Source organism: Pocillopora verrucosa, chromosome 1 (genome assembly GCF_036669915.1).
Source record: "Pocillopora verrucosa isolate sample1 chromosome 1, ASM3666991v2, whole genome shotgun sequence".
In the NCBI taxonomy this organism is placed as follows: Eukaryota; Metazoa; Cnidaria; class Anthozoa; order Scleractinia; family Pocilloporidae; genus Pocillopora; species Pocillopora verrucosa.
In genome coordinates, this window is record NC_089312.1 from 15,441,763 (window position 1) to 15,468,438 (window position 26,676).

At 37.3% G+C, this 26,676-nt stretch overlaps 2 protein-coding genes across 2 annotated transcripts; both read right to left on the bottom strand.

The window, feature by feature from the left end:
- Window positions 1-987: 987 nt before the first annotated feature.
- On the bottom strand, window positions 988-7,405 carry LOC131789218 (ubiquitin thioesterase Zranb1-like). Its single transcript, XM_059106297.2, has 6 exons — window positions 5,908-7,405; window positions 4,998-5,069; window positions 4,436-4,634; window positions 3,806-4,050; window positions 3,075-3,304; window positions 988-2,639 (listed from the first exon to the last, which is right to left on the bottom strand). Exons 1-6 carry the CDS (start codon window positions 7,091-7,093, stop codon window positions 2,478-2,480), a joined length of 2,094 nt encoding a protein of 697 aa, XP_058962280.1. The 5' UTR covers window positions 7,094-7,405; the 3' UTR covers window positions 988-2,477.
- LOC131789220 (tRNA (34-2'-O)-methyltransferase regulator WDR6) lies at window positions 7,401-26,093 on the bottom strand. The gene is made up of 21 exons (XM_059106299.2): window positions 25,862-26,093; window positions 24,766-24,861; window positions 23,771-23,864; window positions 23,197-23,376; window positions 22,109-22,527; window positions 20,608-20,863; window positions 19,761-19,981; window positions 18,867-19,213; window positions 17,833-17,991; window positions 16,597-16,674; window positions 16,392-16,490; window positions 15,597-15,698; window positions 14,966-15,029; window positions 14,146-14,205; window positions 13,114-13,552; window positions 11,706-12,532; window positions 11,064-11,213; window positions 9,851-9,936; window positions 9,278-9,357; window positions 7,655-8,485; window positions 7,401-7,533 (listed from the first exon to the last, which is right to left on the bottom strand). The coding sequence occupies exons 1-20, from the start codon at window positions 25,956-25,958 to the stop codon at window positions 8,416-8,418; spliced, it is 3,924 nt and encodes a 1,307-aa protein (XP_058962282.2). The 5' UTR covers window positions 25,959-26,093; the 3' UTR covers window positions 7,401-7,533; window positions 7,655-8,415.
- Between the last annotated feature and the right edge of the window lie 583 nt (window positions 26,094-26,676).

A 26,676-nucleotide genomic window follows, 5' to 3' on the forward strand; every position in this document is an offset into this window, starting at 1 on the left:
AAGCGTGGGCAACACAATTTCTTCCATTACTTCATTCCAGGAGTTAAAGTGCAAGACAAAGTCCGTTGATGTTCATGCTTCATCAAAATCAACGTTAAATCTGTTTATAGAAGGGTATGGAGTGCCCGCACTGTTGTTCAGTAAGAATAGTTACTTGTCAGTGTTTTGGGGTCTTAGCCACATATCAGTGGCTTGCCAACGAGTGATCTTTCTTCACTTCCTCTGATTGGTGTGGTGAGCTGCAGGCAAAGTGTGGACCGATGGTATGTAAATAACGACGTCGACCCGATTGGTTACCTGCATATTCTAGTCAGCCTCGCTATCAGGGCCATTTCCGCCCTGACATTAGAGAGGGAATGTACTGTTGGTACAAAGACGAACGAATTTAATTAACTTAGACAGAAAAAAAGTGTTCTTCACGACCACGGCATTCCCGAAAAGGTAACTCGGTGCGATCTAATCACTAAAGTAAGGAAAAAAAGAAAGAAAGAAAGAAAGAAAGAAAGAAAGAAAAACGGTTTTTTGTGGTTTCACATTACTCAGTCACCTTTGAGGAGAGAGGGTCATCAGAACTTAAAATTTGTGTCTGCCTATTTATTCCATAGTTGCACTTTAAATCATTTGCTTATTTATACTAAAAATAAAAGTTAAGTTGGGGAAATTTTGCTGATGTAAACCCATCAAGTCCTAAGGGGCTAGTGTCTATTAGAGAGAAAGCCTCATTATAGCAGGGATGTGGATAAACACAATAATGGAGTTTTTGTTTACGGGAAGTGCTTCTTTTTCAAAGGGGAAGGGGGTGTTTCAAAGAGGCTTTGGGCTCAAGACGGGGACATGACAAGGAGGGGAATTTCAGAGAGATATTGGCAGGTGGTTTATTAGAGTGAGGTGTTCGCCAGCAAAGACCTCCTGGTACAGCTCAGCCGATGTGGGCTTTGATGCAGACAGCATGCGTAACGAATCAAAGTTCTTAATAACAAAACAAGAGAAGCAGAATAATGAGTTTACTGCAGCAAAAACTATATACATTTGGTAATTTATAAAGCAACCTAACTGAAAATATTTTTGTACACTCGTTTTCTTGAAATTCTTGCATATTCAAATGTAGAAATTCCAATGGTTCATTTAAAGCTTGATTTGAATGTAGCCTAAATACAGTATGCATTAATCTTGGAGACTGGACCATGTTAAAAACAGCAAAACGTAATTTTGAACATAGACCCATCTGAATAATCATTATTAGAGTAAATACTATGTTCAAATATGGAAAATAAACTAAACCTTTGGCTGAAATGTCCTTATTATTGAATTGCGGCTTGCAAATTAGTCCTATTTGAAGTCATATTGATTTGGGATAGATATGGGTTACGAGCTTGTCTGAAACTGAAGACCATTTGGTAAGAGTCATACCTTTTCCATATTCCCAAAACTTACAACTCAAATTTCAAAGGTGTTGTTACTTAGTATGAATTGAAACTAATTATTAAACATGCTTCCCACATTAGCATACTGTAATGGTATCAAATGGTTGCCTAGGATTATTAGCAGGAAAAAAGGACAAAAATATTTTGTGAACATTTAGTGTGCCATACAAGATAACACTTCTTAACACAGCCAAAGCAGAAGCACTTCATTTCAGTAATCGAAGAGACACTCTGATATCAAACAGATTTTAAGATAATGGCTGGTGCCTCTGTCACTTGAATTTGTCATAAGATGACTGCAGTAAAATTAAGTATATAAACAATATATGTGCAACTAGCATCTTACATGATCATTAGCCAATTTATTTCATTTCACATTTATAAAATGTGATAAAGCTACATTCAAAATGTGGAAACCATTTAGTCTATAACACTTGCTGTGATTATACACAAGAATTCCCAAAAGGTATGTGGTCACAGTGAAAAGAATATCTGCAAGTTATCAAGTGCAAACTGTTACATGAAGTTCCCCTCACAATTAAAAAAAAAAAATTCAACACTCACATAGAACCAAAGCCAACTCTTTTGTACTATCTCTGTTTTCCTTAGTTTTCTGAAGTATCATAATAGTTAATTTTGAAAATCAATACAGAGGACAAAAAGGCTGTGAACTGGACCTCTTCATAAGAAGGGTGTATGGCTGAGCTTCATGGTCAGAATCTGAGAAGCAAGGTTTCAGTACAAACAGCTGAGTTTGATGATTTGAAAACTGCAAATTCCAGAATATAGGTCTATCATTTCATACTGCTTCACTTGCGTTTGCCACAATTTTTCCTCTGTAAAGGAGAGACTAGACAAGTCTTAACATCTCAATGACTTTGCTAACTGCTTTCCCTAGAGATCCTCCTCACAAACCAAGAAATTTATGGCAAGGATTAAAACTTGTGGCCAATATGGCAGTTGATCTAAAATACATATGTCAACACAGAACATCCGTGTCACACAAAGGCATAGCTAGTATCTTAAGTATCTAGTTCTAACCCAAAATCCTTATCATTTGGTTTTGTTTAGTTTCCTGTAGCGATCTAACCAATCATCAATCAGTTGGTTGACAAGTGCAGGTCTTGGTGTCAGCTTCTGCTTTGCCACTAGGACCCCACCTTCTGTCACACAACAGTCTAGCCACTCATGCAACAGGCGCTCTTCACTACCCCTCTGAAAGTGTAAAGACAAGGATTACATGATATATTTTAATAAGCTTAACCCTTAGATCCAGAGGATAGACTAATATCTAATTTCTCCTTACAATATCAACCTTGAATCACACATAAAGGTCACAAGAATAAAGGAAATGATCACCAACTTAGGAAGATATTGATTATTGGACAAATTCCTCTCGCCAGCAGCTTAGGAAAGGTATGGAGAGCAGTATGGAGAATTTGGATACAGTTGTTAGGTTGTAAAGGGTCAAAAACCCCAGTAAACAATCATCATCTTTGCTGCAATTACAACAGAAAATGCTCTACTGTGATACTCTCTTCATGCTTTAAAAAACTGGGATAAGCTAAAACAGCAAAGTAGGTAAATCTTTTAGAAGGGCTTGATCCAGATGAAGCATCTAAAAAATCCTTGTAATGAGGAAATACCAACCTCCTCTGCAGACAAAAAGTGAACAGGTAGTAATTTGCCCTCATAGTCAACCAGAGGTAAATAGGTCACATGAACACTGTCTATACTATCCACATTGGCTCCTGCACCAAGTTCATTAGAGTTATCAGTTTCCATTGCCACCAAAGCAGAGAAATGTCCCCTTGTATAGCCTAATACTAATGGATTCTTCCAACAGAAAGTCTGTTCCCATAAAACAGGTAGATAGACTCCTAAAACAAACAATAGAGGTAACATCCTTTAAAAAATGACAAAAATACTAAGGGATAATATATCCAAAGATATCTGGCGAGCAATTTTCAAAGTAATATTCAAAAATTAAAGGTTTTGTCAATAACAATCATTGTTAATCCACTGAAAAGAACCATCATAAGCACATTTTCCTTTTATCATATGTTGACTATGCTGCGCAATTTTGAAAGATTTTACTGAAAATGGACATTATCAAAGGACAGACAGTAAGATGCAATCAAACCTTTGACTCCTAAGAGTTACTAACATCTAATTCATCCTTACAATATCAACCCAATATCAAACAATAAGGTCATGAGAATAAAGGAAAGGATAAGCAAATAAGGAAGTTCTTGATTGTTAAAAAAAAGTCTCCTTGCCATTACCTTAGGAAATGTTTAGAAAATAGTAGGTATTACAGTGTATGCATGCTGATGTTGGGTTGTATTGGGTTAAGGCATGATAAACCAAGTGAAAAGTACCTTGAAACCTAGCAAGCCCAAGCACCTCTCCTCTGAAACTCTTGACATATTTCACACCATAAATGATTACAGGTCGGCGTAGAATGTGTGCCAGAGCGAATACATGTGACTGCTCTAAGGAAGTTCCAGGCTGACCAGCAAGACTAAGAATGGAGGCCCAGTCCTGTTCCCATTGATCTTCATCTAGAGAATATTGAAGAGTTTCTGCTTGCATAGATTCCCACTCCTTGTACCTACTGAAAAACCTGGAAGAAAAAACACCACCCAAGAAATTTCAAAATCAGTGGAACTTCTCCCTTGAGACAGTCTTCATCAAACACCTCCATTCAATAAACAAAAAAACTGCATCCATGTTTATCCAAATGACAGCTACCAGTAAGACCCTGAAGCTGGCCAAAATCACAGGATAGTCTGCAATCTTTAGCTGGCTACCTTCACCTCATTTTAATAAAATTTCTAAAGAAAAATAATATTACACAACTATCTGAGAAATTTGCACAGCATCCATTTCCAAGTTTTGAGATGAAATTGACCATAATTTACAGGTAATGGGTTTCAATGAGTGAATGGATTAAAAGTTTGAATGAAAAGGTGTTAAAACTTTGCCCAAAATTATGACATCTCCCTTACCTTGAGCCTCCTTCTGTTAAGCTGTCATAAAGTGCTCGTCTTAGAGTATTATCTCTGTCAAAGACACCATATGAAGCTTGAAGAACAGAGTCTAGAAGGCAGTCACCAGCAGAACGATTCCATAAGGGGTAGATCCTACTTCCTAACTGTTCAGTAATCTCTTCACTCCAGTTGATAACAGGAGATTCCATCTCTAGAACTGAAGGGGAAATGGACCAAATATTGAGAAGAAGAGACAAATTGGATAACTTTTGGATTGAAATATAACCAAACTGAACATTGGATGGAGAGAGCAAAGTCCTTGTGTTCTTGGGCAAGACTCTCCCACACAGTTTGATCAGTGAATAACAGCAAACAATCAGCATCACTTATCACATTATAATGAAAATTAATAACATCAGCTTCAATTAAAATGCTGAAGAACACAATTTCTTATTCAAAACATTCATAATGGAAGGATACCAAGTACTGTGGATAAATTTAAGAATGGTTGGCAGTACCAATAATACCAGGAGAAATCTGATATCAGTTCTGATAACCATAAGATGACTTTTCATCTTACCTCTTTGAACTTCCCTATCTAAGATGTCATCAAACACTTGCCTCTGTACTCTTCCTGGAAAGTCTTGAACCTCTGAAACAAGTTAATATTGTGATATAATCTACAATGATGTGAAAACCCAAAAACAAAGCAAAACCTCCTTGATTTTTTGGCATTGGCAATAATGATGACAAGTTATGAAAATATTCAAACTTATCAGGTAGAAGCTGTTATCTTGATCTAAAAGCAAATTCTTGTTACTGATTTGCAAGGAATTGTGTGGCAGTTAGAAGGGAGATTAAACAATCAGATCTTGAGAGTTGAAGGGTTAATTTTATAATTATGGAAACCACAGAAAATAAAGATAAAGAGGAAGGATGCAAGTCACCAGAGGTTAAATCTTTGGGGTTGAATGCCTGAAAGCTATTGTCTTAGAGAGGTTCATAGGTTGCCATGTTTTCTTTTTGAACAAAAATTCTTCTTCTGTGTGAAAAGCTTTAATTTTAACCCATCATCTCCCTTGATCTGATTGTTAATTCTCCTTTCCAGCTAATAGATATCTCATACTAAATTAGGTGGGATCGTTTGGTTCTTTTCAAGATGCACATCCTCAGGCTACCAGGTCTTCTTATTTTCATGTATTAAAATTGTAAAGAAAAGTTGGATATGTTATAGAAAATGTTGTTACTTGTGGTTTTGTACATAAAAGAATCATTTCATTGTTTGTCTCACAATGTACATGAATTTTACTGATTGTAATGTTTTGACTGCTATATTACTAATCTTTATCAGGTGACAGGGTAGAGATTTTACATGTTGCTATTTATAACACTAGAGATATTCATCATGTCTGAGAGTTGAAGAGTTAAAAAGCTGATAGTCCAGTTTACAAGATGTTCAAAACTACAATAATTTTGGTTAAAATTCTCACCTGCTGGTAGAACAAATGTAACCTGATCAGTGAAGAAGTAACAACGCCAATCTCCTTTACGTTGCCTCATGGTGTGACCCATCTGTTTCCTAATGTCTGCAGCAAGTTCAGGGCATGCAATGCAGGGGACACGTCTTAAATGATGGCTTGTCACTTCTGGAGTGAGCAAAATTGTCATGAGCTCCTCTCTTTTAAATTTAAAGGCCAAATGTACTAATGTGTGCCCCACTTCAAACACTCCAGGTCGGTTTAGCACCAGACAATCTTCTCTTGTCAATTGTCTGGAAAGATCGTTACCCGAGTTTAAATAGCTCTCCACAGAAGCCGTATCACCTTCAACAACGCCTATACAAGCACTCAACCACAGCCAGTCAGAGTCCTTTAAACAATTTCGGATTTGGAGAACTTCTTCATTATCATTAACATCATCCGAGGCTGGAATATCATAAATTATCGTTTCGCCAATCTGACTGCTTGGCTGGATTTCTAAAGTGGCTTCACTGACAGATGAAGTAGGCGATCTCTTTTTCGACGTGGATGGTCTTTTTGGGTTATTGTCTAGCAGCGTGTTCTTTGCAACTTCTTCTTGTTTTATTTTGGCCGGTTTCAAACACTTGCAAAGGACGCACTTCGTAGTTTTTGGCCAGTTCTCGTACGTACACTGCGGACAAGTCCACTTGTGAATTTTCAACAGCGCGCGGTTTTTGTCATTGTTGATTGTTTTGGAGTCTAACCTACCATTGTTACCAACAGAACGAGGTGACTTCGGAGACACACTTTTCGACGAAGCATCCCTGTTTCCATTTCCAGACTCTGTGTACCTTCCGTTCTTGCCTGATTTTTGTTTTGAAGCTCGGCACATCACGCAGTGAAGGGACCTAGGCCAATTTTCGTACGTACAACAAGCACAGGTCCATTTTGAGTTGTCTTCTGTCTGTTCGGTTAGTCGTGGTGACAAGCTTTTGTTGTCGCTCGACGAGCAAATTATCGGGTCAGTTGAGATTATCCTATCGCTGCTAGCAGCCTCGTAAATATCCTCTGATACATTTGTTGTTCTGCTTGCTTCTTGCGTGATAACTCGAGGCGGTCTTGGTGCACGGCACAAAGTGCATTTAACAGAACAGGGCCAATTAAAGTACGTGCAATACTTGCACGCCCATTTTAAGCTTTCTTCTTTCTTTGGCATGATGAAAATAATCTAATAAGGAAGTGAAAATTCGTCCAAATCGAGGAGAATGTCTCAACCGCTCACAATCTACCGAATGCCGTCTTATCCAAACAGCAATTTTCTTTACAGACCCGTGAAGCTTTATCGAGTTCGCTTGACTTCTTCGAGCTCTAGAGCCTTCCACAGCGACAGCTCCGGCTAATCGTGATTTTCTTAAAGTTTTAGGTTTCATGAAGATGATTTTCTTTCTCCTTTGATGATGTTACATGACGTTTGCATTGAAAATCCGGGAAAAATTTCCTTGCATTTAATATCACAGCTGTCGCCATGATGTTTTGAAAACTGAAAGCCTCGTGTTGTGACGTCAACAAACATCTGGCATCCTGGTACCCAGGTTCCACTGGATAGATTACGCTCGATGCAGTTCAAAGTTTGCTTTAATCTTCGTTTCGTAACCCCTAAATGTTCAGATAAACTAAATCTTCACAAAGTAATTATCGGTGGGAATGAAAAAGCTAAGAATTGCTCTATTCCTTCCTCGAACGAAAATAAAAGGGAAAAAGGGAAGAGAACACTTACTCTTCCTCATTAGGTTTTGCTGACACATCACAAATGATGTAACTCAGAACTTTGATAACTTTTCTTTTTCTTTTTTCTCATTGGAGCCACCAGTAGCTATTCAATGAAGAAAAATATTACCCTTAGTAGCTTTTGAGCTTTCGCTCAAAAGTGTGTTTTTGCATTTTTGTCGTACTGCGTAATAGGGCGTGTCGTATGTCTCGAAAACTAGAATATTCTACGTAGAAATTTGGATAGAAAATAAAATTACAAAAAATACATTATAACTAGGGTTAGATATCTGCTAAATTTTCAAGAAGGAAAGTTGAGATCGTTGAGGATCACTTTGATTGGACTCGATCTCCTTCTGTGGGACTTGTTTCCAATCCCCACAGATCCTTGCGTTGTGGCTAAACTAAATCTGAAGACAAAGCTTTGAAGGGGGAAGAAAGAAAGCCAGGTAAACTATTTCGTGGGCAACTTGAAAACACAAAGAAGGAGAGTGTTGTATCCCCCGCTAGCTTGATAGCTCAGTATGTTTGAGCAATACACTGGTATCAAAGGAAGATGAAATCGAATTTATTCCAGGCTCAATGCTTTCTCGCGCTTTCAAATTACACCTACCCTGTTACGTTGCCTGGCAACTAGTTTTAGGCGCAAACCAAAGAATACTGCGCTTCTTTCATTCAGTTGAATTTTATTAGGTCTAGTTTGCCAATTTAAGTAAAAATTTAAGTTCGGGCTACTAAAATAATTCGAAATAGGTGAAGAAATGGCAAGCCTTAGCCGCGTCCGACAAGATCAAACGTCTGCAAGCCAACTCCGCAAACTGCAGCGACTAGGAGGCCATCCCTGCAAATCAAAAGAACAAAAATTAAAGTAACATAAGGTGGAATTTTGTCGCTATCTACGAACATAAAGGGGCCATTCAAAATGATCTCAATTACGGGAAAGCGGGAGGAGGAGGGAGGTGTTTGAAAAACGATCTTGTCCACAATGCGTTTTTCTCGTAGAATATGAAAAAAACTTTGAGGACGAAGTTAGGTACAAACTCTGACCGAGATTGCAAAGGTTAGTTCTATCCTTAGCAACTCAGAAGAGGTCGTTATTAGAAAATGTCGTGCTTCCCTTCCATTTCCCACCATTCCCCGTCATTTCTTTCCATTTCCTTCCATTCCCTGCTCGTTGGACCTAGTTCGAAATTTAGATTTGAGAGAGTTGTTGTGTAGCTTCCATCAGGAATTGTTGCTTTTTTTTTCACTTTGAGAAAGTTATTTTTGGGGTTCCTGTTGATATGTTCTCGAATTCGATGTTTCTATTGTTGTCACAATCTAAAGCGTTTTATTTGCTTGAAATTTTTAGCTTGTTCATCAGCGCAAGGTTCACATCTGTAAGTGTTGTCTAACTATGGAGTTTATCTCTAACATTCAAGCCTTTGGTGGGTGGTGGAAGAAAACCCAAGGGGTAGGGGATGGGGGTCAACTTACTGCAATTCTCTGAGAAAAGTCCATGGAGCAGGACTCCAATTAAAGATAACGAGAAGATAAGGATTTCCGAGGATAAAAATCATGGCGTAAATTTCCAGAAAAATTAAAGATTAGGACAAATCCAATCTAAATATTCACGTATTGCAGTCAAGAGTACCTTTCGCCCCAGACTTCCAAGTCCTGGACATCGGCAACGTCCATGATTTCGGAGGTGCGCTGACGGAAAACTGAAGAACCCTTAAAAAAAATCGAAAAGACTACTTATTACTGGAAGAATTTCACCAGTCGTGTGAACTTCAACAACCAACCCAAATTCGAGCTGAAACAAGCCTTTACAATTTTCTGTGTCCAAAAGGACCAAAACCGCACGGATAAATTCCTGGATCGGACACGGCCATTAAAACGCGAGTTCCCTGGATACTTGCTACTTGCGAAAGGAAAACGCAAGAGTAAGAACTTTGGTTCAACCTTAAACAAACCTGCGCCGAAACTTAAGTATTATCCACATGCGACATACTTAAGAGAAACCGAGAGCAGTACTCAATAGACAGGTCATTCGTCCGCTGAGTGGAAGGCGTTTATTGTTCCGATTTCTTCGGTTTGAAGAAACAGCTCAAGGAGAGTGCCTTGTCCTGATTGATCCTTTTTAAACTGAGCTAAAAAAGATAAAGCTTACAGCGCATGCCAAGTCGGCGCACGAGCAAGATTACTCAGCTAAGTTACTACATACCTGCCCTGAATCTACGATCTCCCACAGAACGATTCTCTGATCTACAGATGACGAGATCGCAAATCCATCCTTCAAAGCCTTAACACCTAACAAAGGAACAAAGAACAAAGAACAAAGAAACATCGAAAGTTACTTGAAAAGCAATATCTACTAGGGAAAAAATCGATGCTCGCTACGAAACTCCATCAACCCTTTACATCCCAGCGTCATTATGCATATTCTCCATACCGCCGCCTGGTTAGCTCAATTGGGAGAGCGCCGGACTGCTGTGCGGGAGGTCGAGAGTTCAATACCGGCCGGACCAACACTCAGGGTCTTAAAATTAACTGAGAAGAATATGCTTCCTTTCTCAACATCAAGAAATGGTTAGATATTCTAGTCTTCTCGGATAGGGACGAATAAATGGAGGTCCCGTCTCCTGCAGGGTTAGGGGTAGGAGACGTTAATTTCCCACGCACGAGATTACTGTGTGATGGATGTCCTCCCCTGGGGTGGGATGGGGGGGAAAAGGTGAGGTCGTTACATGGACTAAAGCGGCTGCCAGAGGCGCCTGATTATGCTGACGTCCGATCTCAACCTTAGTAAAAATTGTAAGCGCATTGAGATTCTTAAATGCGTATTAAAGAACGTTCATTATTATTATTATTATTATTATTATTATTACTGTTCTCTACAAATTTCTCATACAAGGCGCTGAGAATTTGTTTTACAATCAAGAGCTACTTTCGTTAGTGACCACTTCCTTTATTCCTATGACCTGAATGTGTAATTCTGAATGATATTGTGAGGAGAAATTAGATGCTAGTCACTCTTAGGAGTTAAAGAGATAAAAATTTGGCTTTTGTTCGTAAAGTTATTTGATAACCTAGGCTAGTTGACAGAGCGTCATACACTTTTGCAATATCGTTTTTAGCAAATCAGTCCATTCAATTCTTCTTCAATCCCAGCCGATTCCGCCCATATTCATTCTGTGCGTTTCTTTTTTTGAAAACGGGAAGTGTTTCATTTTAATCTTTTATTGCGTGGATCATGATGGTTAGTCATCCTCGAATACTTAATCTACACGACGACGTTCGTCAAGAACCTCACCCGAAGGAAAGGATCTAAAAATAAATTCAAGTGATCTACTGTCAACCTCATTGCCAAGGTCTCTCTTTTCTTTTCTCGAGGTAGAAGAGAGAGGACCCTGAAAACGAGGTTGAGCCACTGTTACCTGTCACTGATGACGTATGAGCGGACGGTTCAGACACTTCACGGGTCACGTGAACCTTGGTGACGTCATTCTTGTTTTGCTTCAAGTTGAACTCTGCAGCGTAGAGTGCAGCATCATCCCCACCACTGACCAGTAAGTACTGTCCTGAAACTAAAATGGGTGCAACATTCACATAAAAGTTGGTGCGTCACGGTTTGAGAACCTTACAGATTGCTGAAGGCAAAAAAAATTTACGTTCGTCATATGCTTTTAGTCTTGATCTTCTCCTGCCTCAGCTATCTTGTTCCATCTTGGTGTATTATTGCCACTTACGCGTTCTTCCATCTTACTAGGCTAATATTTTGTAGTCTCTTTCGAGGTAATTTTGCAAGGCGCATTATGACTCAGAATGCAGATATTGAAACACCCTTATATCAAAAATTTCACAAATAAGATTACTTTACTGCCGATGAGGTGAAATCTCTTCGATTTTCCCATACAAGTTGCTTAACAATACCCATGACGAAAATTTAGCGAGACATTTTCTCAAATGGCCGCGTTGTTTCTGATTGGCTTATAACTGTGACAAAAATCGCCTCCGATGGGTTCTTACAAAGACCAATTTATTCAAGGTTGCCCACGCGATCCTTTCTCTCATCTTACCGTCATTTTTCACGAGCGAGATTGCATTTACACCGGATTGGTGCGCGTGAAACACGTGGGTAGGAAGACCGAGGAAGACTGACGCGAGAGGAAGACACGAGAAGTCACTTTGGCCCACTAGTGTGGCATTCAACTCTTCACCATTTTGATCAGTTACACTAATTTGACCAGGTATCTCACTTCCGATAGAAATGAGATCATTTGAGATAGCTTCCTTTAAAACCTCTTGTACAAAGTTGACTGGATCTTGGTTCTGTGCTGAAGGACCAGTGTCAACGATTACGTTTGTTTCTTCAGTCTGCTGTTTGTCAGCAACTGTCACGCTTTCAGATACGTTACAATCAGTCACGCAATCCTCCAGTACTCCTTCTTTCCAACAGCCGCGTGATGAAACGTTAATGTCCGTCGTCACACAACTTTCTGAGTTCAAAGCAGCCATTCTAGGTTGGGATGTATCATTCTTTTCTACAGAGACATGCCCGTCTAAAACCTGCTTTTCACCTTCATTATTATCGACAGTTTCTCGTTTGTTTTCCACTAATGAGTCCCCTGCAGGGAGTGTTTCCTTTTCTGAATTCATTGTATTTGTCATTATAGAGTCCTCCACACTCGTCGAGTCACAATGCTCCCTAATGTGGTTACATAACAATGAGGTGATGTCCCAACAAGAAATTTTTCCAGCTGTGTCTCCCACAAACATCATAACCAGAGGACTACCGCTCGTACAAAAATCAACCACGTGACTGATTGTCAGCACACAGCGTTTCAGGTAAAGGGACTGAGCCAGAAGTGAAAACCTGTTTCGTCGCTCATCAAAGCTAAAAATTCTGAAGGGAAAAGAGGTCAGTGTTTAAAGTCACTAAAAAATTATAAGAAGGAAGCAAAATCACTTTTCAACATACTTAATTGTAACCACATTTATCATTTTCCTTCTATCAAAATAAGAGGGTGCGGTTTAGGCGAGTTTTGCCCCTGCTTTTTAATGAAGGTCGATTTTGCAGTGAGTTAAACAAGGCATCTTTTTAATCTCTAACAAATCAAGTCTTTACAAAGTTAAAAAACAAACATCAGATAGGAAACAAAAAGACAACAAACAAAACATTCAGCGAAAGAATTGACACAGCCCGGGCTGTAAACCAAAGATTCATTGAGGGAAGTGAGTTATCAGAAAAGGTGAATGAGTTAACCTATGCAGCTTCATTCTCTCTGCTATCATTTTGGGTCTTTACGTGCCAATTATGAGGCCAATAACGCGTTATATCAGCGAATAATACATCGGGTTAAACTTCAAACAAGGAAAAAAAAGACGTAAATGATATTCTCATTGCAAAGAGTCCAGTTACTAAAATAATACGCTGAACTCTTCTTATTTTAGGAGGAAATAGAGCGGAAAAGGGATCACACGCACCTGACAAACCCATCTGAGCACGCTGCCAAGACAAAAGACAACGACTGACAGCTGTCCTTCAAATTAGCAGCACTCAATGACGTCAAAGACATAAACCTAATCTCTGAAAAGGACTGAGAATCGTGTTTCCTTCGTCTCCGCCGGTGATTACTTAAGCGAAACGAACATTCTCCGAGAAAAACCATAGGTGAAGACGTCATCTTATCCCCCTGGCGATTGTCATTGATGCGTGACAGATCCACACGCCAGCATTTGAGTGAGGCACGTCCCCCGCCAGAAAAGAGAAGATAACAAGTCTTATCATTTGTAGGGTGACCGTTTATCTGTTCCTTTGGCTGTATGTTTGGCCTTGGGGATTTAGTGGCGCACAAGGCACGGACACTAGATATATGGCCATGGGCAGTGAAAATTGACGAGGTCATACCAGTGGAACGGTCAGCTGAGGGAAAGAGAGTTAAGGAAACAATCTATGAAAGAGAGTATCCAAAAATATCAAAGTTTCGTCACTCCCAATTACATTGAAATGAGGCAGATAACGTCCAATTTTTCGACATTTTCTGACACCGTGAGAGTCTCCGTTGACATCTTCAAAAAGGCAAACCTATTTGTTCGAAACGTCAGTTTCTTTAGAAACTTGCCCCTTTATAATCTAATGAAATTCGATTAAAAGTGAGAGAACTGTCACTGGGAGAAGTTTATTAAAAACTCTAGAAATTTTATTATTCAGGCTTCATGAATCTAAGTATGTAATGACAGTAATGTAACTATTCTCTCACTGCCATAATGGTGTTTCTATTGTATGTGATACGTATCTATTGGTGAGCTAAAGAGGACAAACTTACAAAATCAATACTTTTTTTCGATGTGCCTCAATTTCAGTAGAAGATACTTTTTAACCCTATAGAAAAATTGGGTAAAATATGCTTGACCTCAATTAGTGTTACTACTACAGAACTTTTTTATAAGTTAAGTCCTTCTCTTTCCTCTAAATGGCCCTAAAAGAACTACTCTAACTGTTAAAAAACTGGATACAAATCATCAGCTGGATGTTGGTATCTTCGCTCCCTGTTACAAATACGTCGCTGATATCACCTGAAAAAGAAGCAAGTAAGTAAAACAGTTTAAGAAACACCTTCAACCCCTTATCCCATTACAACCTAACATCAGTATGCATATTCTCCATACTGTTTTCCTTACATTTCCTTCGGCACTGACAAGGAGAAATTGTTTAACAATCAAGAGCTTCTTAAGTTGATGATCATTTATTTTATTCTCATGACCTTAATGTGTGATTTGAGGGTGATGTGGTAGGAGAAATTACATGCTAATCATTGTTAGGGGTCAAAGGGTTAAAAAGAACTAATCATTTAACTTTGATAAACCTTCCAGTGCTGTTTGGTTTGCAATAAACACTAAAATAAGCACCACCCCCTGTCTAAGGCTTTAAGAATTTTGGAAGCTACCCCCTCCTATCCAAAGCATCACGTTTATACCCCTGTCTTCTAAGCCAACCTACTCCCTTTCTTTGTAAACAAAAGCTTCAATACATATTTGGTTTGGAACAGTTTTGTAGGTTTTTCAACCCTATACATAACGTTTATCATAGATGTGGAAGCTCCCCCCCCCCCCTCCCCCTCCACATTGACTGAGCCCTCTATCTGAAAGACATGGAAATAAATAAGCCATGCCCCTATCCCCTCAGGCTAATTGGAGCAACTACAGTGTTTGAGCCTGCTCTAAGATGGAGTCTGACCTTGGCAATTTTTCCAATTCCTGTAAACTGTAAGAAACTGGAACACGACTGGGTTCAAATTCACCACCACACCCCCCCTTTTTTTCTCTAGTTGCCTACCTTGTTGCCCCACAATTGAATCTACATGGCAAATACATGTTACTTCTCGTCCATGAAAACCTGACTGTGAATTAAGAAAAAAGTGATCTTATGAATAAAGATTGACTGCATAAAGAGGTAAATTCTCTCAAAAATTCACGTGGTAAACCTGTGGAAATTAGCAGGGAACTTATGCAATTAGGTCGGCAACGCCAAGGAGGAGGTAGATAAAAAAAATGAATTTATATTTTCAGCTAGAATTTAGAATGTGTTCACTGTCTTTTTTATCAATTGCGCCATCCCTTAACTTCAATATAGCGTATGTGGGCAGCGTTGAGTTCCAAATGGAAACTTACATAATTTACGCACAGGGTTTCCATTTTTAGACCACCTGACTTGGTGATTGGTGATTTCGCCTAATGGTTTTGGATGGGACGGCTAAAAAAATGGATAAAGTTTCAAAACGCATGTGCTGAGCAATTATTCTGCCCAGTAGATTTTTTCATTTTGCCACGTCTTCATTGCCTTTGCCGTTGTGGTTTGCTAAGGTCTCTAATATCAGCACATGTAAGGGTATGTATCAAAATCAAAACGTAGACTTATAACATGTTTCACTACCAGTAAAAATTATGTACTTAGCCAAGTTGATTACCTTCAACATCGCCTTTTTCAGCTCACACGGGAAGGTCATCTTATGTGTGTAAATAGTGGAGTCTTTGATAAACGCCAGCACTCCTCCACAAACAGATGAATCCTGGTAATAAATTTAAATGCCATATATCCGCCAATCATGTCCACCACAATTACTTCAAATTTGTGAGAAAATAGAGGGAGTTAATTAAAGAGTTATTCGTATTTTCCTAGATCACGACTACATGAGATGTTTCCTTTTTATTTGCAGCATTTCCACAGAAAAAATACTACACAAGCCGAGTGTCATATTCTAGCTGATCCTTATATTTTTTAACAGAGCTACAACTATTACAAAAAAATTTTTTGTTAGCATATACCACAAAGGTCGGTGAAAGTGGTGCATATTTACCAAGCGGTGAAGCAGCTTGGTAAATATCTACCATTTTCACCTCCACTTTGGTGAATAATTGTTAATTATTCTGAAGAAAGTATGGTATCGGTTTTCAAGGCAAAACCAACACTATAAATCAATAGTTGTCTGAGCTCTCATCCACTAAAAAAAGGGAAGGGGGAAAGAGGAGGTAATTATTTAAATGGGGGGGGAGAGAATGATTTTAACTTCTGAGTGCTTATTTGTGACGAGCAGGTTAGTCAAGGATTTCCAAAATGTAAAAAAAAAATATTATAATTGACATTAATTAAAAGTAAGAGAAAGTTTGTGACTACTTTTAAACCATCACTGTTATCGATAAATCTCAAAATCCTTTAGTGCATGTGTGTGAGTGATTTCTTGAACAAGTAATTAAGTATGTACCGACTGTTGAAGGACTAGGTCCCAGACTCTGTGTGCTCCACCACACATTACTCTCCACAAGAGCTCATTGTGCTGTACACTCCATAATACAAAATATGCCTGTGTGGTGAGATACAACAAAATCACATAAGAATTGAAAGTATTTTAATTTGCTATCCCGCTTGGGCAAATAAAATGTGTGGCAAAAAAAACACTTGTGTCTTACAGCATGGAAGCCTACAATGAGAAGATCTCCATTGTCCACGAATAGCAGTCGCTCCACCCAGTCTAGGCCTTTGTAGACCTAAAGAGTAGGTTAGCATCAATTTTTTTGTAATGAAATAAATTCCATTTGACTAGCAGATAGAAGTCAAGCCAAAGACATGATCCTTGGAAGCCATTGCCTACCAGCTAGCATCTGAGAGGCAATGGCTTCCAATTTGGTTAAAGCCTGAATTTCTTCAGGCTTTTTTGCTGCAAATGTTTAAATTTCTCTCTACTTACAAGGACCATTTCTTTGCTTGCTTAGGTTGTTGATACCAATATGCAAATTGGCCAGACTTAACATTGATAAAATAAACTTCTAATGGGTAAACCTACATGAACTCAAACTAAATTCCATTTACTTTAACTTTCATCAAATATTTACACTCATTTTACCTGACTGTGAATACATAAAAATGTGAACTGCAGATCATGCAATGAATATGAGAGCAATCTTTGCAGTAATGAAAACTATTGAACACCAAGCAGTAGTGAATTTAAAGAATTAGAAGACCTGTACTGTGGTCAAATCAAAGCCTCAATTGAAATGGCATGATACTAGATTAAGAATGACAAAGAAAAAGATAGAGAATGACAATTCTAGCTAATAAAGACAATACATTGCAAAAAACAGTCTGTTCAGGTCAAAGTTAAAAGTCAAGTCAGTGTCAAGGGGAAGGTGAGGTAAAAGGTTTTTAAGTCACTGTTAAGTAAGTCATCTGAAAATATCACCACTCTCATAGAACAATGTGCTATCTCTGTCACTACCAAGATCTAAATATAAATCCTCTGCAGTGTCTGTGATACATTTCTAATAATTCTATCCCCAAGAATGTGGTGTTAAATTAAAAGCAGCCCACTGTTGATTGTTTTCTTTGCTCTTCTTACCTTCCTGCTTTAAGATGTGCTGATAATGTAAAGAGGAAACTCTTTGTTGGTCATCACCACTAACCTACCACAGTTTGTCTGTTTCCTTAACATCTATTGACCCTTTAACTCCCTCAGGTGATTAAAATGTACCTTCTTCCAAAAATATCCATACATTATCCAGCAAACAGGTAAAGAGAATACTCTAACTTATCAGGTAGAAGTTGTTATCCTGATCTAACACCAAATTCTTGAAACAAATTTACAAGGAATGTCTAGCAACTAGAGAGGAGAATTAGCTATAAGATAATGGAATATAAATCATAAATACCTTTTTGGTATCTATAACCTCCAGAGTATTGTTTTGTATCCTAAGCTGCCTGTACACTCCGTCTCTTCCAGCTGAGTACATTGTGTTATTATAGAGGCACAAGTGACTTACTCCAGCTTTACCATGAAGCAGAGGAAGGGAATGTGCTGGGTCAATACACTGAAAGATTCAAATATTGATATATTCAAACAACTTTGTTCAGTACAGAGTGAAGAGTTCCATTTCTCTGTTTCATTTTTATCAGAATTTATAAGAGTACTCTTTACTTAAACCATTGCACTCAAAAAACACAAACAAACAAATAAACAAAAACTGAACTCTACATCTCCTGACTGATAACCATAACTTTTGTTGAAGGCTGCACAACTGGTTTCTGGATTCTCTCCTCTTTCCACCTCCCTGGAGTGCCCAGGAGGGTAAGAAGAGGAGAGACCCTGGACACAAGGTTTTAGCAGCTGTTTTTTAAGTTCATAGCAAAGAGTTCTTTTCTTTCTACCAGAATTGGTACAAGTACTCTTAACTTATACCATTGTACTCAAAAACTTAACAAACAAAAAAAACTAAACTTCTGGTCTCCTTACTGATAACCACACATTTTGTTGTAGGCTGTCCAACTGGTTCCCAGTATTTCCTTTCATCCCACCAACCTGGGGTACTCAGGAGGGTAAGAAGAGGAGAGACACAGGAAACAAGGTTTTTTACAGCTGTTACCAGGAGTTTGATATTATATCAAGAAAAAAAACAAGGTTGATAATTTGGTAACTGTCTGTTTGACAGTGCATTGGAGCTGTGAAATATTGAGCAACCGCAAGGTCGATGTGGCTGGATATTGACCATCTTTTTTCTGGCACTATCACAGCTGAGATGCTTTTACTGTTGAACAAATTCTCCTTTTCAGTACCAAAGGAAATGTATAGAGAAGAGTAAAAAAATATGAGTACTGATGTTAGAGAGTAAAAAGTTAATATTGCTATGGAATAAGCAAAGATTCACTATTAATCTTAAATCTGTAGACTACAACATAGACAACTTGCCTTTTCAGCTGACAAATCACCAGTGCTAGCATCAAACAGATGCAATGACCCTTTTCTATCCCCACAGACTATCAGAGCAGATTTGTTGGTCACTGTTTCTTTATTAGATATTTGGAAAATTTCAATAGCTGATGCCCAACGTTGCTTGGATGGCGGAAGAGTGAAGATGCACAAAGGAGTCACATTAATTGTAGTGGTTTCTCCTTTTGTGCAAATGATATTCCACCATGTGATTTGTCCATCTGGCCCACAAGAAAAGAGATGCTGAGGAGAATGCTGCTGGCTCCAAAGCAGATTGTGAACTTTACCTGAGTAGGCCTGTAGTTCAACACTGGGGTGATTGAAATCTGTTAAAAGAATTCAGAAAACTTAACCCTTTGACTCCCACAATCAAGTTATTAATTCTAAACATTGTCTGTCATACATTCCAAAATACTCTTGGGTATTTTCATAATTGTATTGGAAATACAATACTTATTAGTATATTCTTTAACATCCTAGGCTATTTAGTTCTATTCCTTAAACAGAAGGACTTTGATTCATGTTTGGTTTCCTCTATCGACTGTGAATTATACTTCTAGCCCCTTCCTTTATATGCACATGTAAATATACAGATTAGAAGAGGAAGGGTCTTTGGCCCCAGAAATCCAAAGTAAATGGGGTTTCTAATGGGTTTGGAAACTAAGGCAAGGGGATGATAGTGGCTCAAAAAATTCAGCCATCCATTAGGGGATGTGGACTTTTTGCAAAAATATTTCAGCTAAAAAATCATTATCAAATAATAACAAAATCCTTCCATGACATGAAGGAAGAAAGTATAATTATGTTGCCTCTGTTGTTTTACAGTTAATACAATCTTGGTTTCAATCAACAGCCTCATTGGTTCCAACTCACTTGCATCTTGCAGTTTGATTTTCCCTCTCAAATTTCCAAAAGCAACCATCTTGTGACAGGGAGACAAAGCCACAACACTGTATGAGGAATACTCTGCATCTTTGAGAAGCAGCCTCCATTGATCCTTATGATTTGTGTCATCAGTGTTTGAACTTAGTGACAAGACATTGTGGTCTCCAGGAGAACTCTTGTTTTTCATCCAGCTGTACTTATACAGACACCTGGTTAGAAGAGGAAGTTTATTGATAGTTTAATTAATATTACTATTTTTAGTATATAATTTTTGCAGTTCTAGGTATGTTTTTACAAGTTGGGGGCAGCGTTCTAGTTCCTGCAGATGTACGCCTTCTGTCTTTGAGGCTGGTACAGTTCAATTATGACAGAATGCATAAATAAAAGATTTGGACTGATTAAAGTGACACCTTTAAAATCTCAAGATCTTGGAATCTGATATCTGAATAGTAAGGTATCTTAATTCCTAATTGATACCTTCTCTATATATTTTGCTGGTCCTGAAGAATGTTGCAAACAAATTTAACTCCTGTTTCTAATTTTCGTAATATTAAAATTTCTGTCTGTTTGACTTTTGTAAGTTCCCTTTTAAAAGGAAAAATGTCTTTACAATGAGCTCTCCAAGAAGCAAAAGAGTTGATAAAAAAATGAAGAACATTGAAAGAGGCAGGAAAATAAGATTGAAGCTATTCATTTGTTATAAATTACATCAATTACTTCTCTTATATGAACAATTCTCTCAATAGAAAACTTCGTAATTACAAGCACTTTCTTAAAAACAATTTGCTGTGACTGTTCAGTAAAAAGAGCTAGTTGACAGAATACAGCTACTTACCCTTCATTTGTCATGATCAACAAGTTAAACTGGTCCAACAAGCTCACAAATCTTGGATAATCCTCCTTTTTGGTTTTCCTTGTGTTCATTTGATTGTTAGCTGTAGTTTCTATGGAGGGTAGACGAGCTTCTCTCAAAATGGCATTGCTGTTATGATCAGGACTTGATAATGGCCACAGCCTGATACTTCCATCTCCACCACCTGTGGCTATGAGATTTTCATTTTGGTTGACAGCAAGACTCCAGATGTTGCGACCTGCGGAAGATGGTACATGGCTCATTACAACAGGCTACAGTTGACAGAAGTGAATGTAAAAACATAGAAAAATAGATTCTATGTTGTCAAGTGTCTGTTCCATAGAAGATCACTGAAAACATCAAAATGTGGTATAAACAAAAAAGTGGCACAGGAAGCCCAGCTGAGTGTAACACTGCTGTTCTTACCACAAATTTAGGTCTTCTGTGATCTATCACTGAACAGGCTCATGAAAAGATGGAATCTATTTTAATTAATAAGGTAAAAAAGAAAACTTTTGTTTATGATGATGTCATTTATAGATCTGTCCTCCAACAAATCATAAGTAAGAATGATTCAAAATGTGTACATAATTCAGCTTATCAAGACATATAACAACCAATTGTGTATCATAACACCATTATAAAGGAAGTAAAAAAAACCAAGCAGAACAAATGTAAATATAAAAATGGGCTGGTGAAAAAGCAACTTGTGCAATAAGCCTAAAGAACAAAACAGAGGATCAAGTGGGAAATTGGTTTTAGTTTTTCAGTCATACAATTTGTTGATAAGATGGTCGTATTATAAGTATCAACCTGGATTACTTTAATTTATCACTCAAACTAGAATCACCATGAAAAAAAATAATTTTCTGAGGAGCTTTCCTTCAGTTTATGAAAGGCACATGTACATAACATTGAATTTAAAAAATACTTGAGAAACTAAAAATTATTGGATAATCAATTTGGCTTGCTCTTAGCCAGTTAGGCTACATATCATTTGTCACCTCAAATTAAAAATAATTTGCCGTTCAGTCTCTGTAAATACTTGTACTTATGCATTTTCAAAAAATATTTTCTTGAAAAAAAAAAATATTCAAGTTTAAATTAACCAATTAAAAACATTTTGGGACAAAGGATAAGTTTTTGGTTAAATGAAGAATTGGTTTGAGTCTTACATCATAGAACCTGTGAAAAAAAAAGTGCATCAGTTTGAAAAAAAATTTACTCCATCGGTTGCTAAAGTATGAAAAACCATCCTCATTGTTGGTAATAACCTATTGACCCTTAAGAGTGACTAGCATCTAATTTCTCACCCCTGAATCCAATATTAAGGTCAGGAGAAAAAAAAGTAAATGATCACCAACTAAAGACGCTTTGGATTGTAACACAAATTCTCCTCTATACATCTTAAGAAATGTATAGAGAACAGTATAGAGAATATGCATGCTGATGTTAAGGTGTAAAGGATTAAGTAGCCTGATACCTGTATGACCTTTATAGGACTTCACAATGCTTCCATCATAGCTCCACACATTGCATACCAAGTCCTCTCCAATACTAACAAAACACATCTTCAACAATATTGCATTCCAGACTCGTGCAGAATGCCCATAAACAACAAGCAAAGGTTCCACAGAGCCATTTGATTCAAGTGTTGATAAGTTTGTTATTTTCCATAGTCGTATGCTCCTGTCATCCGAAACAGAACTCAAAAGTGTTCCTTGTTTGTTAAAGTTTATGGCAAAAATAACTCCAGAGTGACCTGTAAGCCTCTGCAGAATCAGTGTTCGGTTATTTCTGTCTTTCTTTCCTTGCACTCTCCAAAGAAGGACTTGATTAAAAACTGTGCCAGATGCAATGATCAAATTTTCTAAATCAGATCCAAAGAAACATGCAGAATATCTTTACCAAAAGAAAGTTACGGGAAATAACTAAAGAGTATCAAAATCAACCACAGAATAAACTCAAGGAAAGAACAACATAAAGTCCTTATATCTTTTGAGTTTCACTAATTACTTCATTGAGGCATAAGAAAAAAGTTGTCTGTTCATGAACTAACTTGGTAATTCCCAATCTTCTTTTTTTTTCTTTTTTTAAATTTTTTTCATTATTTTTTTAAAAAATTTTTTTCTATATATTACACTTAAATATGTACTTACACTATACTTACTTCTTACACGATGCTTATACTACATTAACTTGCACTACTTACAATTATACATATATTACAATACAATTACACTAGTCAAATTGAATTACAGTTGATCTATTTACATTATTGTTTGCATGTTAATTGTTCGAGTCACTAATAGGAATTTTGTTTGTTAATTACACTACATAGGGTATTAATTTTCTAGAATTTAATAGATTATTAAATAAATAGGTACCAAAAAGAAACAAATCAAAATACCTAATCTTCTGCTCATTGAAAGTTATTTTCAGATTGTTTAAAGTATCTTTCACAAACAAGGGAAGGTATTTCTTTAAAGGAAACAAATTGGTAGAAAAGGCTTAATTACTTGAGTCCTGCTAAAACTATTTTATGGCCTTATAGGTCTGTATAAAGGATACAGTATACATGGCTCTTCACATTGGGCAACCAATTGTTTAACATCATTTTTCCAATCCCAGCACCATACAGCATTGTGTGCAGTTGCAATAGCCACTAGTTTTGGTACCTTATCCTGGTACAGCCAGTGAGCATCCCAGATCAGATCAGGAAAAGCTACAATATCTGATTCAGCCTCAACTCTGAAGACAAAAGAATACCTAACATGTTTGTCAGTGGCATGAGAAATTGTAAAGAAAAACAAAGAGAGATCCTTCTTTTCTAAAGAATGGATCAGGCTCCCTGACCCTAAGGTTGCCTTGCACTTGACCCAACCTGCTAAAAGAAAACCAAATCAGCCAAAAGCCACCTGAGGCTGATTTGGTCAGTAGGGTAAAAAAAGCAAACAAGCAGAAAAAAAAGTTCTAAACCATTCTAGGAAGGCCAGCATGGGAAAAAAACTGTGCCCTAATAGTACTCAAGACCAAGTTTCCAGAACTAGCATGAATGTTCTTGCCAAAATTCTCAGAATTTAATCATAGAGAAATGAAAACTATAAGAAGTAAATTGTGAATGTGTTCAGTATTTCACTCTTACCTTACACTTGAATTGGAGGGATTCTCTTGTAATTTGATAACCCTTATGACCTTTTGTCCAAATATAAGCACCAAGTTACCAAAGGTCTTTTCACCTAAACAAGGGAAACCAATGTGATTGGACATATACAAGAGTTTGGAATTATTTATAATAGAGTTTTAGATCCACATTTGTTTCTGAATATGTGGAGTCGCATGACCAGACTCCAGTGGTCACTTTCGCCATTTGCCATCCACATTTGATCTTTAGGCAAGGCAGTTTCAGGTAGTTGAAGTCTCTCTGCCCTTTTTTCTCCCTGTTTAAAAGTTATCATGTATGTCCTATAAATATAAGTGAGGTGAGGTCTTTTCTTTACAACAAATCCCTTTGAAATGCTAGAAAATCAATCTTTTCACCACATTTTGTGTTTGAAATGAAGGACCTTCATCATGTGTGTAATTCAAGATGGCAGCACATATGTTGATTTTTCTTTTCAGGTGAAAGTTGATATTGATCTAAAAACCTGAAAGTCTCAAAAATCTCACTTCTAATCACAAACTGCTGACCTTGGTTTGACATTTGCAGTGAACACAGGAAACATGGATCTCCAATGTTCTCACCCACAATTCTTTATTTTTTCACTTACAGTACAACATAGAAAATTACAATTATAGAAACTCTACGAACAATTCATTACTTGACTAAACCATTTCACCCCTAATTGTGATCAGCACTTAATTTCTCCTTACAGTAATACTGCTGAATCATTCAATAAGATCATGAGAATAAAGGAAAGGATCTTCAACCAAAGAAGTAATGATTTTTGAACAAATTCTCCATGTTAGCACTAAAGTAAAATTTTTCAAGCACTTTCCATGGTATGATGCTATTGTTTCGAACATAATGAGATTTTTCCTATCTGACCAACAAATTTCATAGATTCTCATTATTTTGAGAACATCCTGAATAAACTAGAGTCGAACCCTATAAATTAACAACCTAAATGTACAATGTACCTCTTATTCCATGTATCCTTGAGCCTTGCAATAGACATTTTTCAATTAATAAAACTCCCTTTGCTGCAGAATACACACCAAGCAATGGTCCATTTCCTAAAGAAAGTAAAATCAGCATTTTTTTCAAAATGACTGACAAATTACATACTCTTTAATTAAATATTTTGGAATACTTTTACTTTGATAGAGTTCTCTACTATTAATTAGTTCAATTTTTAATTTTCCAATTTCATTCCAGGTCATCTCAAAGTATTAGCCTTGAATGCTGTTGGGTAATTATGTGATTTTTTTCTTTTTCATTGTGGCAAACAGAATGTGAGAATGTGCTCAGATGAATATCTGCTAATTCACAATTATTTTCCCAAGTGGAGGTGAATAGTGGTGGATATTTATTGAGCCTCATGGCACACAGGTGAATAATTGTTTTAGTACAATTTTATATCACACAGAAACCAAAAACTGTCAATATACCAAATATTGTCCGAAATTTAACTCTAAATGCCCTCACTTGTCTCACTGACTGCCTGAAGGTGAATGGTTCTTGCTAAACGCCTCCAAACCAGCAAATCAGCATGAGAGAAAAGTACTATTCACCTGTATGTATGGTATATACTAATTTACAATATTTTGCTTGTCATATTTATCCCTCCCCCTTAAGGGCATACAACAGGGTATCTACACTGAGGCCTTTAAAACTTTTTCTATGGTGTGTTGATTTGTGGAAGTAAATCAACTGTACAAAATCAGACAGATCTGAAGCTTGGGCAAAATATTACTTATCTCCTCTAATAAATAAACAATGTCTGGGAATCCTTCGTCTTCAATATAAAATTTGCCCCAAGGAATTGTGAATTTTCCTCTGCATTTGCATTTAAGTTCTCTTTGTTGGTATTTTTCCCCTCTCCAGTTACCTAACTTTGGAGGATTTGATCTCTTTTCTGATGTGTTTAGTAGGCAGTCATGCCTCCCTCCAAAGCCGTGAGAGGATCTTTTCAAACTGGATCGCAGAAAACTCCGATAGAGACAATCATCGGGTGAAAATTAAGCTATCGTTTGATTAAGATCAACAGAAGTGGACAAATGAATTATTCCTCACCTGAAAGAACCAAGTCAGAACCAACAAACTCTAAACTCGTGACCGGGGAAGTCAAATACTTCTTTTCCCACGTCCAGTTGCTAGCTATTGCCATCATTAGACGTCAATTTAAAAGGAAAAAATATTCCACCCTTCTATCCATTTATAAATCGTATCGGAATTCAACTCGTCGTTGTTTTTGAATTGGACACCGAAAAAACTTCAAGTCCAGGAGAGCCGCCATTTTGGATTCTATTTCGTCCCCAGGTTGTGACTGTCTCCTTCGGCTCAGTTTAGGGCCCGGGGACCTGCGTGACATGTGTTTTCGATAATTTTTACTCCTTCGAAAAATTTAAACAAAAGATCCTAAAACACTTTCTCAGTGTGCATTTAGAACTGTGGCTACTCTATCTTCCTTAAATCATATCATCACTTAGTTTCCCCTCCTGGCTACGGATAAAATTATTAATTCGTTCACTTTACCACTGCGATTGAACCCGTTGTAAGGAGCCGTCAAGGCCATTGCATAGAAAGGGCCTTTTACGCAATCTGAACTTGTACCCAAGGCTTTATTTTATTACAAAACTTTTCATTTCCATGGTGCGTTATAAAAAAATTTACAATGTGCGCGCACTGAGCCCTTAGTTGACAAGAAATCCTTTTTCTGTTTTTTTATATTATCATCATTATTATCATCATTATTATCATCATTACCTCATTTTATTTTTCTTTAGAGGTAGAGACCGTAATCATTCAGTCAGAAAGTTAAAAACTTCTTTACAGTTTTTCTCAACTTTACACACATGTATTATATTCTAACCCCGTCCCTTGTGGCT